General features: G+C 43.5%; 1 protein-coding gene across 2 annotated transcripts; it reads right to left on the reverse strand.

Annotated features, from left to right (window-relative positions):
* Positions 1-384: 384 nt before the first annotated feature.
* csrnp2 (cysteine-serine-rich nuclear protein 2) lies at positions 385-15,604 on the reverse strand. Of its 2 annotated transcripts, XM_049016865.1 has the most exons (6): positions 12,177-15,604; positions 7,313-7,370; positions 6,548-6,721; positions 5,683-5,945; positions 3,706-4,002; positions 385-3,160 (listed from the first exon to the last, which is right to left on the reverse strand). In XM_049016865.1, exons 3-6 carry the CDS (start codon positions 6,705-6,707, stop codon positions 2,261-2,263), a joined length of 1,620 nt encoding a protein of 539 aa, XP_048872822.1. In that variant the 5' UTR covers positions 6,708-6,721; positions 7,313-7,370; positions 12,177-15,604; the 3' UTR covers positions 385-2,260. The 2 variants fall into 2 exon arrangements, with proteins under 2 accessions (XP_048872822.1, XP_048872823.1); XM_049016866.1 differs by lacking the exon at positions 7,313-7,370.
* Between the last annotated feature and the right edge of the window lie 94 nt (positions 15,605-15,698).

The raw sequence follows: 15,698 nt of genomic DNA on the forward strand, positions 1-15,698 counted from the left end.
TCTTGAGAGTGTGTTTCCAAATAAAAATGGAAATGACTGGACGCAAAGGGTATCGGCACAGCCTCATTCCCCAGCGCAGCCCATTACAGATGTACAGTTACAGAAATATTCAGCCACATATGTATTTTTTCATACAGAAAGCTTTACATCTGTTTCACCATGTTTCACTCTTCGCCTAACACATAGTCATATAGCATTTGCAACTTTACCCAAGTGTGATGATTTGCCTGCTCGTTGCTATGTGTTAAATTTTCCATTCATTAAGAAGCAGGAAAATTCAAATTCTTACTGCAGTGTACATGCCAGACGAAGGAGGAGAAATGGAATTCACTGATTCTTAAACTCATTGGCAGGTAAGATTGTACAGCACTTCAAACAACCAAATGTGCGTCACTTTTATTTCAATTTGACTTTGACATTTTAACATTGTTTTAATGAATAGGCAAACTGATACTGAAGACACAAACATCAAAAGGAAATGCAACGCTGGTATAAATAACGAAGACTGTTGACAGATTATGAACCCCAGTAATGAAGGGTAACACCAAGACAAGAAAATTAAAAACAGACCTTTAAAGAGTAAAGGAAAACCATAATAAGACAAATAACATTTGAGAAAAGAAAGTTTGCAGACGAATTTCGCGAGCACTTCCGCCTTCCTTATTGTGTCGAGAAAAAAAACCAACAACACTGAATTCACAAACAAGTTGTAAAGTGAGCTGACAAGTGACAAGCTGCTGAAATCGGAGTGCTTATCGGTGGGAGAAATGGTGCAGAAGACATCTCACTTAAATAATATCGTATTATTGTTACGGCCAATGCAGATGTTGGACATCCACAAGGAATACTCATAAAAAACCTTTTAAACATAGGATGATGTGCTACAATACACTGGTACAACACAGTATACGTGATACGACACTTGCCTTCTTGTAACTGTACATTAAGTAACCAAAATCAATTTATATATCTACTTTAAAAAAAAAAAGTTCTACCTTTTCTTGCCAATGTTGGAGGCCACACATTTTATACTAAAACCCAAGTATAACTGTAAATGATTTACGCATTTTGCGCTTCCATTCGTTAGTTCATTTTTGACAGATGAGTTCTGTACAGGTTTTTGGTTTTTTTTGTTTGTTTTTACCTCCAGAAACGACCAAACACACATTCCAGTAACAGCCAACGGAGAAATATTAAATTCCCCTTTAATCTTTTTTTTCCCCTCTCCGATGGAGGTAATGGCTCACTTTGAAAAAAAGATTTTATTCATTGACTGTCAAAATTATCCCACAAATGCACATGAGCATCATTAAAGTTATGGAACAAAAGTTTTAGGACAAATGAATTAGTGACCTGTTTTTTAGCGTCGTGGCTTTTTCAGCCTCCTTTATCGACCACGACGGAAATAAATACCGGACATAAGCAAGGCACGACGCTGCGGTAGGACTGCCTCTGCTGCCGAAACTCAGTTTTGCGAACGTTGTGTTTCAATAAAATACTAATACGCCTCAACAAAGGCAGATGGACTCTAATTTTGATTATCATAATGCAATAATAAAAGAAAAAAAATGTTTTGGAAAAGTAAGACCTAGGCAAACGTAAAAAGGCGTGCATTTGACTTGTCTTCACTCTCAATGCAAGAGGGTTCTGAGCCCAACCCCACCCAAAAAAAGGTGCAAGTGACCCTCTATCTCAGAACGCTGTACAGTACATTATATTTATACCAAGTATCTCCAGGAGTAAGTCGTTTTCACATGGGCACTTCAGTGGTCCACCTACAGCCTCAGAGAGCACAGCTGACCTCTGACAACTTAAAAACACTGTCGTCCATGTATTTTTTCCTTCAAATCACCACTAAATGAGGTATTACCAACAATGTATTTGTATACGAAAAAGGAAATAAGTAAAGGCATGTCCTGAAGTCAGTGCTAACTTGAGACAAAGATGGGAACCACTGAATAAGCCTGTAATAGCCCCTACAGGCTCCTTAGCTGAACCACATCAGGGGGAGAAACTGCTTTCCTCTGATTGGCTGTTAAGATTCAGCTCCTTCTTATACGACAGATTGCACAGTGGGAATAAAGACTTTTGTGTCCTGCCACCAGGACCACTTCCCTCTATGTTATTGTCTAATATACATGCTTGTCTCTAAAGAAAACTGATTATAATATTATTTGCAATTTTATGATTTTTTGTTAATATTCTACTTAAGGTAGGCAATATACTTTATTGTGCAAAACATCTGCAAAACCTAACGAAATTAGGCCTGGGAAGGCAGTGGGTCTCCGTCTCCAAACCCCTCGAAGGCAGAATGGGTGTTTCCCTGGCACACAGCGGGAGTTTTTTGTGGGGACTCGTTGTCATAAGCGAAGTGTCCCTCATCTATTTGCACGTCTCCTGAACCCGAACCTGCAGCTGGCTCTTTCTCCACCAATCCTTGCTGGCAGCTCTTGTGTTCTTGTGCTACTCCTTCGTCACTCTCTCCATCACCACCTGCTCCAGGATGTTCCTCCGGAAATGCCAGAGGCTCCTCGTGCCCCATCTGGTAGTAAACCAGAGAGGAGGGCTCTTTCAGAAGGGCCTGATGATGAGCCTCAAGCTGGCTTTCTGTAAAGCAGAGCAGGGAGCCCCCTGCTGGAAAGGCCCCCTGGATGAGGAAGGGCCCTGCACCCTGCTCCACAGCCTCCCCGTCCTGCGGGGGCTCTGCTAGCAGGCACAGGCCCTGTTGGCCCAATCCGCACTGGACCTCACCAGCCTCGGCCTCCTCTTGCTCCTGCTCACGGTTCCTCCGCTCTTGTTCCTCAGCGCTCTGCAGATGCAACACGGCAGCCTCGTTCTCCAGAGCCAAGCTGTCCCGCTGGGCCACGTAGTCCACCTCCAGGCTGTCTGTGGGAGCGCCCAGTGCGTCTGCGTCCAGCCCCTCGTTAGAGAGGTCCGAGGCCCCTGGAGATGGGTCCACAGAGGTGCTAGCAGCAGAGGTGGGAGGTTCTTGGGCCCCCTCCCCGGGCCGTGGTGCCAACAGCCGCCTCTCCTCCAGGTCCAGTTTCATGATGGTGTGCAGGTAGTGCGTCCGGACGCGGAGGGGGTTGAACTCGATGCGGCCCGCTGTGTTGCCACAGCCATCCCGCGAGCATCCGCAGGGGAAGGACAGGCGATCCACCTGCCAGGAGGCAGGGAGAGAGTTCACTACAACCCGACTGCTGCACTACTGCGACATCGGTAATCCAATCAGTCACTCACAGAGGAAACACATACACTGCACACAACGGGTCTATACAGGCTTTGAGTCGGATCTGCTGCAATTCACAAGCACCCCTTTAAGAAATTTTGTACAATTCTCGAACCCTGTAAGCTGGCAGAATGCATATTTATGTGCCTTGTGGGAGTTTTACTTACACAAAAATGTAAACAAAAAAAATGATTGGTTAACTCTCTGAACTAATCAGATTGCAGAGGAGGTGGGTCAAAGCAACCAGAGGAGGTGGGACCAAGATATCTGCTGGTTGGCCCCACCTCCTCTAGTTGCTTGGACCCACCTCCTCTACAATTTGATTGGTTCTCTCTCTGTCCTCAGAATATTTTTGTGCAAGTAAAACGACCATGAGCATTTCTGTGATGCAATCTGATAATGATCTGTAATATTAGGCAGAGTAATAAGCCACAGCTACAGGGCCAGTTTGCCCCCACACCACTCCCTCGCCTCACCTGGCACTTGATGCCTGCCTGGCTGCAGCCGCACCGCCGCGGATCACAGTATGAACGGCAGTCACAGCCACATTCCTCCCGCGACAGGCGAATGGCTCGCAGCTCCGCCTTCTCGCGGGCATCGATGCGCACGATGCCTGAGGCCCGCAGCAGTGCTCGCCGCCTCTTAGTGGGCAGCGGCTGCAGGAAAAAGCAGTCGTCCACCTCCATGCCCTCGACGTCCAGGTCTTCGTCTGACACGTCGTCCAAAGTCAGCGTGTCGGCAGCTGCGCAGGCCACCGTGCCATTTCTCGTGAGCTGCGGGTTTAAGAGACACATTTGTTATGTCGCCAATCATGAGCAGAGAGACACCATGGGGTCTGAAATCCAAGGAAGTCTTCCATATGTGGACATGTTGATATTGTTAAAGACTAGCTTTTCACAAGCTCACCTACAGAGGGTGCACAGTGGGAAATAAACAGGGTTACATCATTTGTAACCAGGGCAACAATATGGCCGTCAACGAGTACCGAGGCAATATGGCCGCCAACGAGTACTGAGGCAATATGGCCGTCAAGAAGTACCGAGGCATTATGGCCGTCAAGGAGTACCGAGGCAATATGGCCGTCAAGAAGTACCGAGGCATTATGGCCGTCAAGGAGTACCGAGGCAATATGGCCGTCAAGGAGTACCGAGGCAATATGGCCGTCAAGGAGTACCGAGGCAATATGGCCGTCAACGAGTACCGAGGCAATATGGCCGTCAAGAAGTACCGAGGCATTATGGCCGTCAACGAGTACCGAGGCATTATGGCCATCAAGGAGTACCGAGACATTATGGCCATCAAGGAGTACCGAGGCATTATGGCCGTCAACGAGTACCGAGGCATTATGGCCGTCAACGAGTACCGAGGCAATATGGCCGTCAACGAGTACCGAGGCATTATGGCCGCCAACGAGTACCGAGGCATTATGGCCGTCAACGAGTACCGAGGCATTATGGCCGTCAACGAGTACCGAGGCAATATGGCCGTCAACGAGTACCGAGGCATTATGGCCGCCAACGAGTACCGAGGCATTATGGCCGTCAACGAGTACCGAGGCATTGTGGCCATCAACGAGTACCGAGGCAATATGGCCGTCAACGAGTACTGAGGCATTATAGCCCTCAAGAAGTACCGAGGCATTATGGCCATTAACGAGTACCGAGGCATTATGGCCATCAACGAGTACCAAGGCAATATGGCCGTCAACGAGTACTGAGGCATTATGGCCATCAACGAGTACCAAGGCAATATGGCCATCAACGAGTACCAAGGCAATATGGCCGTCAACGAGTACTGAGGCTATATGGCCGTCAAGGAATATCGAGGCAATATAGCCCCTCGTGAAGCTTCAGGCAATTACGGGTTTTCCTGATCCACTTTTTGCGACCCCAGTCCAAGTATTTAATATTTATATCTGGTCTTTCCAAGTCCCAATCCAACCTTTTAATAAATATGTAAGCATACAAACCCATACAGCAGGCGTCTGTGCATTCTTCATCTGAGTGAGCCTCGCGATGTCTCAGTATTCTTCCCTGTGATTTTTCAGGAAGTGCTTTTTAAGTTGTACTAAGTGACACTCTTCTGCTGCCTCCCCATGATGGGATGCTATTGCAAACATTGCAGGTAACACTTTGAGTTTCCAGTTTAAAGATTTTCCCCCATGGCTGATGTCATGATAGTTTGTTATTTCAAGCCATGTGCTTCAGGCTTAAGGCAGAGTTTGACAGAACTTAAAATCTGCACAACTGACATAAATTAGTATATAAATTAGAATGTGGTGAATGAAATAGATCGGGCTGTGACAGCTGATACTGAATTAAAAATTCCTGCATCAGCCCCGATTCTGATCTTTGATACTGGAGGCAATACAGCTGACAACGATCATTGGGGCAATATGGCCTGTCAGTGAGGACTGAGGCAATATGGCTGTCCTGGCTCCTTTCACTACTCACTTTCCGCTTGCGAGCGTCCAGTTTCTCTTGGCGCAGGTGCTGACGCAGCGCCTGCCGGTGGCTGCTCTCCTGCTCGCGGGCGAACTCGCCGAGCGTGTAGCGGCGGATGGCGGTGTGGCGGCGGGCCATGCCCAGGGAGCTGCCCCCCTGGCTGGGCACACTGGTGAAGCCCTGCCGCCTTGAGAAGTAGTAGACGGTGACGGCGTCGAATCGCACCCTCTTGGGGCCCGGTAGGGGCTTGTGCTGCCTGAGGATGGAGGTGGCTGCGCGGCATCCGAAACAGAGCAGAAAACTCCGGGTTACAAACGGGTGATACGTGGGAAAACCGAAAACCTAACTAAAAATGAGCTCCTAACGACTATCACTGCAACTAGCATGAGTAAAGGTAACGCAAGTGAGGCCACAGGTACAGGAGAACTGATAGCAGGGTGGGCTGACAGGGAAAAGGGGTGGCTCCTATACAGGTTTCCATGGAGATGGCATGAGAGGGCATAAATTCCATAAACACACACAAATAGATAAATAGATAAGTGTCCTAAATACGTATCGCTTGATGTGTCACGCTGAAGAGGCGCAGACGGCGTGAGGAGCCTGAACGAGGCTCGATAGTGCGCAGTCATTACACCGCCATTTCCCCATTAAAAACAAGATCTGCTGCCGCCAATAGCATGGGGACAATCAACGAGAGAGTGTGAGTGAATCATCGCGTGGACACCTGGGTCTTTGAAGCAGTTCCATCTTCTTTAAGAAAAAGATCCCTGCTCTTTGTTTCCTGACTCCATCTAGTGGGCCTTTCTGATACGACAGCTGTCAATTTCCTGGTTATATGGAAACAGGCCACCGGCAATGGGATGGGGGTCCTTACGCGAGAGCAAGGTGGTGGAGGGGGCATTGAGGCTGTCGCAGCTGTCGGCGCTGTCGCTGCTGGAGATGTCGTCATCCGAGTCCTTGGGGGTGGAGCAAGGGGAGCCACTGTCCACCTCCTCGAACCTCCTCTTCAGGCCGAGCACAGACACCACCTCCATGACTCCTAACCCAACTGTGGAGACAGAGAGATCAATGCAAACAGTCAGGAGCTGAGAAGCACGCGGGAGGCCAGGTGTCACAGATGTAGTCGGGAGAAGGACCAGAGAAACGGATCTCGCTTCCCTTACATTCATGTGTCCAACGCTTCGAAAGAAGAGACGGCGTGAGGGCACTGACATGACAGAACAGCCCGGAAGCAGCAGACAATCGCACAACTACTACTGCACAAACATCAGTGACCACCAGTCATTTTGCAAGAAGCCTCCAAAAAAAATCATAATTCATATACTTATAAAATGTGATCTTCCCCTTAAATTATGGACGTCCCCTAACAGCTATATTAAGCGTTCATCTGCAAGTGTAAGCCGGTGTATTTTACATAAAAGCCAGCTTTAAGTGGCCAGAGAGGCATGCTGGAAAACCAGGGAGGATACTGTGAAATTCAGAAGACAGGCAAACACCACTTACCAAATATCAGCTATTCAGCATGCTAAATGATTTAATCTGTGACTGAGTTGTAAACGTAACACACAGTTCTGTGGCTGATGAAACTTCTTAAAATGCATTTAGAGTGTTTAAAAACAATTCACAGGCAATAACAAACCTTGGCTGTAGCTGCTTGGCTGCCCCCGCTGTGCCAGCTGCTTGCTGCAGACTCCAACCTGACCGGTAGGACACCGAGCAGTTAAAATACAGCTTCCCTTATTGGTGTGTGTGGTCAAACTGTAATTTCAGTACAGTGTCCCTTAAAATTAGCTGAGCCCTACTAATAAAGGGTACAACTCACAAAATAAGCATTTGACCTTATGGTATGTAAATGTAGTTTGTGATAAATAAGTTCTTCAATAAGTGTGTGTGTGCGTCTGTGTATTCTTTCATGTACTCAGGCATAGGCAAATCAGTTTTTGCACATGGAATTAATGCATTCTGGATTAAATCAGTCATATCTATCACACAGTTCATCATAGTGACCATACATGTCCCCAAAAGACCAGTCACACAGACACAGAGCACCCCACAAGGTAAAACAGCTAAATAGTTCCCTCTTTGTTAGAAATCCGCTACCTTAACAACCACAGCACCCGCCGCTTGGTACTAGAGTTAAAGCTTATCTGCCACCCAGTGAGGATAAATTTGCAGTACTGTGCAAAAAACTATTTAAAGCTATTTAAGTGGGTAGTAAGTGAAAATTACCTCAGAACAACTAAAAAAACACAATTTAACATTAGAACATATGAAAGAGCAACACAATAAAAACTAGTAAAAATGTCTTCTGTTCTCCAGAAAGTTACTGATATCTAGTTGGACGATGAACATCGATTCGGCTCCCAAACCTCTCCTCAGAGGCACCTCAGTCATTTCATGTGTTTATTATATTTTACTCCTTAATTAATTAACTTAATTAGTTTAAAAAAAAAGTCAGTTAGATATTGATTAGCTGAACGAGGCATGCTAGTGGTTCAGTCAAAAAAATACATGGCTGGACTGTATGACGGCTGGAAATAATGGGGTGATTTTAGTAGATGTCTTGAAATGGCTAAGCTAACACACTCTGACAGGCATAATAGCATCGTTTTACACCAACATGAAGATCAATTAAACATAATTTCTTTGGCTGCCTAGGACTTTTGCACAGTACTGTATGAGCACTTTCAGCATAAGTCAAGTCCAAAACAACAGAATATCTTTCACAAGGACACTAGTAGAGGACTGAAGTGTGTAAGGCACAGGTGAGCAATTTATCGTTGTGAACATGGATATGGGGTTGGGTGTAGGGGCCGGGAGGGGGGTAGCCACTGTAACAGTCGTCCCCCAGCAAGTATATGTGACTCCTGACATTTAGGTCAGTTATGTGCCCCCTCACCATTACACTAAGGCCAGTTATGTGTGATTATTCTAAAATACCCAATGATAACATTACCTTTGTTCTGTGCCGTTTTCTGTCTCGATTGCACCTCTCCCCCTCTGTCTAACACGAAAATTACATTTAGACCGGGAAGTCAGAAAATGTTACCATGACAACTGGAAAAGCACAGTTTATATAAGCTGCACTGGAACGAATGTGCAGGCTCTTTCCTTATATCCGTGCCTCTACCCAGAGCCCTTCTTTTCAATAACAGACATTAGACTGGGATATTGTGGCCTCCATCTCTGGCTAGTCTCCCAGTAAGATGCTTTTGATAGATACAACATTACTTCACATTTTCAGGGCTGAATGAACCAACCAGCATAACTTTGGGGAAACAACTTTCCAGTAAAGCATCACCATTGGTGTGCAACTTTATTAAATAAAAAAGCACAATTAACAAACTTCACATAGCTGCCCGGAGGCAAACATGAGGCTAAAGATTAATGTTACAACTACCAGAATGAGCCAATGTCTCTATACAAAATCAAAAGCATAAGACTGCATTTAATTATCTAGTACAAAGACTATCATAGGCACAGAAATTCTAAAGTCCAAAATAGCATGTGAATCACCCTACACTGAGTAATCTTGAGGACCTTCAAACATGACATTCTATCATAACATTCTCCAATTTTATCTACTGCCAATGGGAAAAAAAAGTTGCTTTGTCCAAAATAAATCATCTCAAAGACAAGCAATGAGTTGTAAGTGTGAACCTAGATGCCCCTCTATGCAGGGAAATACAGCATGCATGCCTTTGGAAACTAGCTCTCTCTGATACTTAAGTATTTCTCAAAATATCATTATTGAATTTTATACTTATTATTGTGAAAGATACAAAACAATGCTTTTCCATTTCCAGTTTGTCTAATAGCAGCAGCAAGTCTTAGATTATTAACATGGTTTTGGAGATTATAGTAAGATTTGTGTTCATGAAAGTCCTCTGCATACATATAGGGCTCACCAAAGACTTGCTATCAAAGTTTTTTATAGCCATTTAATGACAGCATTGCAAGAAATAAGAGGCATTGAATGCCTACCATGTCTCATAAGCCAATCGTGGGAGACTGGCATGTTCAGAAATGACGGTTCACTGTTCTCGAAAGTTCTCCCTGCCAAGCTGTGATTTGCCAGAGATGCGTAAATGGGATTTCTGAAGAAGCACTGGCGCAAGAAAATAAACGAAGGGGTCATGTAACTAGGCACATGACTAGGCACTGCTCAGACATCTACAAAATTCTATCCGTTTATACTTTCAGATTCTCTGAGGTTCCACACCATACCTATAGCATCTTCCTGTTTGAAATCTAATTCCTGAACTGCATATTCAACTGCAAAGGCGCCAGTGCTAAACAGAGTATGGAGGATAATGGAGGAAAAGGTTTTATGAAATAAGCGCGACTCCAACCAGCGCCCTCGCTTCTGCCACGAGTATCAGCAAGTGAGGTAAATGAATAAATCATTCAGAATCATCATTTAAAGCAATTAAGAACTGATTATTAGCAAAAGATGCATGTCCTGTAATCAGGATTGAGACTACATTTCTGAAATAAAACAAAGATAAGACACCCAAGTTGTACAATGACAACTTTACAAATCTTTATTTTGGGGGGACAATGGCATTCTTCCGGAGATACTGCTTCCACAGTGTCAGACAGACGGGAGAAAGCGGCAGGTCACTGAATGCTTTCTTCCTTGACAGAAAAAGGCTCCCTTTCTATAAGAATAATAAATGAACAGAAACAGCTGACCCCCCCCCCCCCCCAAAAAAAAAACCCTACAAAATACTATCCAAATATGCTAATCTTCCTATGTCAGCTGATTCACCGCCACTTTCCAGACACCACCCCCTACAGCGCCCGAAACATGTCCCGTCTTTAGGTGGATTAGTGAAACATAATTAGGATTCACAAAATATCTTTTTACCACTTGTGATTAATATGACATACATTTATATATAGCCATTGTGAGATATACATCTATTTATATAGCACAGTTTACCCAGTATGACATCAGATAGCTTCACCTTTCAATATATTTCAAAATGGCTCATCTCTTATCAGAATAAAGCACACAGTTCAGGAGATGCAGGTACAATGTTAGCATGCAGCCATCACTTCCTAGGTATGCTTCAGTCACTATAGTTTGTGGTTAAATTAGCCAGTTGCTCCTATCAATGCCTTTTCCCAAAATTACACTGGTTAAATGCTGTATTGGAATGCATACTCAAATATCCTTTGTCATTATAAAATCAGTATGAATGTGCCAGGGTCCGTAAAGAGAAAAGACTGCAACAAAAAGCTGCACATACAGCCCACTAGAACTGAGTATGACCGCCCCTCTATAACAGATTCTCTGAGTAGTGTTTTGTGTAATTTTGTACACTACCGAACTACATACCCTAGAATGAAAAAAATCCCATTTCTTTTTTGAGGACTTACTGCTTTTGGTGGACAGCCAGCTGTCCACAAGCTGAAGCAGAAATACATTTTTGACTGGAATTTCTGGTTAAAGTATCCCAAGTCTTCCTCTCACACCTAGGCCATCATTCACCTTGCCACAGTCCTACCCTTCCTTGAGTATCTGACTTGATGATGCAGTGTTACACTTAGGACTTTATTTGCAGGCATTACACATGTTTCTTCCATCACACATTCCTTTTTAGACATGGATACCCCAAATGCATCAGCCAGGACTACAACACAGGCCTGCAATCAAGCTAAACAGCGACAACAGTGGGACCCAATGTTTTACTGTCACGACAGGTCTAGAGTCATATGACAACGCGAACAAGGTTAAATGGCAAATTGCTGCCAGTGGATTATGATATATTCTTGGATTTGATCGAGGTTAGTCTGAATCACCGTTTTTGATAATGTTCCAGTCTTGAAAATTTACGGATAACAAAGAGTTACGGAATCTGGCCACTATGCCAATAATAAACAGAACCATGCAGACTAATGAGAAAATGTGATCGTTCTTATCTTTAGATTACCGTATACATTTCCATGAAAAGCTGCCTTGGTAACGGTTATAGTGAACGGTTAAGTGAACTCAGTAACACATAAACGTGGCCCAATCGCCAAGAGACAAACCTAATTGTATAAAAGGCAGTACGGAAGGTCAGCAAGTATCCAGTCCTGCACATAATACTAAAGATTATCTTTTACATAGAAATAAATTATAATAATGGTTTCAGCTGGCACCGTTTAAACTGAAAATAAAAACATTTCTTTTAAAGACATTCGTGTCTTCGTTATCTCAGCCATCTATTCGTCGGTTCCCTTCCTAAGTATGGGGGCAAGGTTAAATGTAAGAGCTAAATGGGCGTGCGTAGTGAAATACAGCAGATGTTTAAACAGTTATTGGAGAAACCATAGCAGTGCGTCAGGTATTGGCGATAAAGCACCAGCTCTCCTCCACTAATAGACATGATCAGACTAACTCAACGCAAACCAGCCAGCACGCCCTGGCTTCCCACACGCTATTCATTCAGCCTTTCTCTCAAATATGGCATTTGGCAAAGTGTCAGCAACCCCAAACCCATCGAACTCCTTACCTTGAGAGGAACGGAGATCGGTCTCGCCGCTGAGTATAATTACCAAGTCCCTGCACTTTTCTTTTTATATTGTTGTTCTGATCTTGCTTTTTTCGTCCCACTATTTGGTTTGAGTACAACGAACGCCTGTGCGAATAAAGCAATTTTTATCGTATCAGATCTGTCGAAGAAAAACCGCAGACATTTGTAAGTAGTGATATATTCCCGTGTTGCGCACGTTGCTGTGAAATATTACTTTAGGATTGCACGATAAAACTAGACAAAAAAATACGTTCGGTTGTTTTAGAGCTGCTAGGATATGTGCAATTTTGCGTTATGGCAGCAAAATGGTTCAGCTATACCGATCAACCCGGGGCAAGCAATAAGAAGACTTCCCACAGTTGTGTTAAATGTTTTATTTTGTATATTTTTCTCTCGCTTGCGAAATAACAGAAGGGTGTTTATTGTTTTTCTCTTCTCTCGTTGATCCTTTTAAAAATGCTTGTATTTACTGTACAGTCCACTGCACCCTGTTCGTTTTTTGTAATCAGGGCGGTCTTGTTACGCGTATGTAGTTTCCAAATGTATCGTCTGTTTTTCTTCTTTGATGGTGTTGTAATTTCGCATTTCCCGGCGCAAGATTTCCTGAATATTGGGGAAAATCGTGGACCTTCTCCCCTTCTGCTGCCCGGTTTGTTACAATGTAACAATAGCGTTTGGAATGCTACACAGTAGCCATATATATTCACAGTGACGCCATCAACGTCACATGAATGCCGGGACATGTAGTCATATCATCTCGTTCTATAACAAAGGGCAAGTAATTTGGGTCAGCATACCTTTCTTCACATGATTCTCGACAAAAGCAGCATTTTGCTTCATATATTTTTTTCTGTAACAGTCCTTCAAGTAATTAAATTCGCGATTAATCTTTAGCCGATTACGTCATGTTACTGGAATCTAAACATCCTAGGTCGAAGAAATACTAGAATTTTGTTTTATTAGCAGTAGCAAGAACTTCTCTAGGCACGAGCATTTGCAAAAACCAGCTACACAACCCAGTTATAATACGATTCATTACGGAGAAATAGGTATATGGGGGAACCGGTCGCACGACGAATATGGAAAATTAGAATGTAGCCTAAATTCAAAGTAAATAAAGCTTGCATTTCAGTCCCTGTTTAAATTAAAATGAAAGCTTTTGTACGTAATGTTGTTAAAGCACTTCATTTCCCATAAGTCCTTCAGACAACCCCAGAGGTCACCTACCAAAACGCATGATATGTAATGGATTCTGTGGTTGCAGCGTATATTATCTTAAAATGTTGAATTATGACATAGAATTAGCCATTGGATAAATTGTATTAATTTATAAAGAAAAGTGTTAACACTTATTACTTTAAAAATAGCTTACTCTTAAATGTATAAAAAGTGTAAAGTCATTGTTTTTCGACGGGTTACCATCGGTTATATTTTAAGTGCAGTTAAAATAAAACAAGCATTTGAGTCATTTGATGACTTAAAAATATTTTCAGTGGTGGTAGTCATGTTTATTAATCCTTTCGTGCTTCCGTGTAATTCTGTCACCATGGCAACTAAGGACAGCGTCATATTCAAACTCCACTGGTATAAGATGAATGACGACATGGTCAAAAAAGCAACTCGGAGTTTTCGCTAAGGAGGGCAATGCTGTTAAACCAATTTTTCGCAGATTATGCACTAAAGGCAATAATCTATCAGAAATTCCATCTGAAATGCTCACTATGTTTAAATGATCATAATTATACAGGGATATCACAGGTAATTTCTGGAGACAGTTACTTGCAAATGAAAATCACAGATTAAAAAGACAACCAACACTTGACATTACAAAAGAAACTGCTAGATATACATTCAAGACTCGACTCACTGCAGGTTATGGCTTTAAGTCAATGGCTGGTTATAATACTCAGTTGCTCAAAATCTCTTTTGAATACGACAATGGGTTAAATAAGGGGAAGCTGCATTTTAAATTTAAATTAAAATACAATGCAGTGGTAAGAAGATTATTCACTCTGGTGGTAAGGACTAGGGGCAAAGATAAATTATTAGAATGTGAAAATCTTCCCATCCATCTATGCATTTGGCTTAACGTATAATTAATGTTACCACTGCACATGAAACTCCTAATATGGGGGCAAAGAAATATCCAAATGTATTAATTGACCAAATTGAGCTTGAAAGTTCTTAAAATGCTTATTCTGAACGTTCCTTTTGTGTGATCTTCTGAAATGATTCAGTAGCATACCCTTAATTCTACCTAAGTGTGAAGAATGATGTAGGGATCCAGAGAGCTGTTACCACGTGATGTTATCTTTTGGCAGGCCATGTCGAGCTACTACCCGAGTTAGAGAACGGGACGATCCACGGTGAGGGCCCACATACGATGGATACATCTTCCTCTCTAACCCCCATTTGCCTGGTACCGTGAAAGGAGGGCTTGTTGCCTGGTGTTGGGAACTTGGACAGGGAAGAAGAAGCTAAACTCTCTGCAAACTGGTGGGAATTCAGCTGGAGATACCAATGCTCCATGTTTACCAATGAGCTGAAGCAGTTCCATCTAAAAAAAAAAAAGCACCATGCAAAAGGCAGTCCTCTGCTACCCTGACAGCCCCCCCCCCCCCCCCACACACACACACACACATCTATCATAATTTGAACACAAGCCATTTTCTTTCTAATAGGAGAATAATCTCTAAATAGGAGAAAGATGCTCTGTTTGAATCTGTGATTGTGCACTGTGGGGGTGGGGGGGCAAGGAGCCCAGTCACAAGGAGCCCCCTGCCTGGTTTGTTCTCCTTTGTCCTCATTCCAAAGAATGGCTACAGATATCCATTAGAGTTAAAAAAAAAATTATAATAAATCATAAAAATTATAATGACGATGATATCCATCCATCTTCCAACTGCTTACACAGGGCTGGGGGCAAAAGGCAGCACAGGGCAAAAGGTTAAGAGTACACCCTGGGTGGGATGCCAGTCCAATGCAGGGCAAGCATACACACACGCATGCTACGGACAATCCGGAGATGCCAATTAGCCTAACTGCATGCTTCTGGAATGCAGGAGGAAATTGGAGAACCGGAGGAAACCCGCACAGCACAGGGGGAGCATGCAAGCCCCAAACATCCAGAGCTGAAGTAGGGCTCAATCCTCACTCCCTGAAGGTGAGGCAGCAGTGCTACCACCAGGCCACCCTAATGTCAGAGACAGCCATGCAGTATTAGCCTTCAGCACCTCCCCCCCAAACTGCACCACAAACGATTAGTACTACCAACATTTCTTAAAATGAAAATACCTTTGACTAAAACTGAAAACTTTGATTGCAGCCTTACTCACATTTACTCTGATAAACTCTGCCATTCTACTATTTTTGCAACTTTTTTTTTTTTTAAATGATACTATTTACCTAAATGCCCCCCCCCCGATTTTCTTTTCTCTGCACTTTCAGGCTTCTAGCAAAGCAGGGCTTTAGAGTAACTATCTATTGGGGAGGACAGTTACA

The sequence above is a fragment of the Brienomyrus brachyistius genome, chromosome 6 (genome assembly GCF_023856365.1).
Source record: "Brienomyrus brachyistius isolate T26 chromosome 6, BBRACH_0.4, whole genome shotgun sequence".
NCBI classification, from domain to species: domain Eukaryota; kingdom Metazoa; phylum Chordata; class Actinopteri; order Osteoglossiformes; family Mormyridae; genus Brienomyrus; species Brienomyrus brachyistius.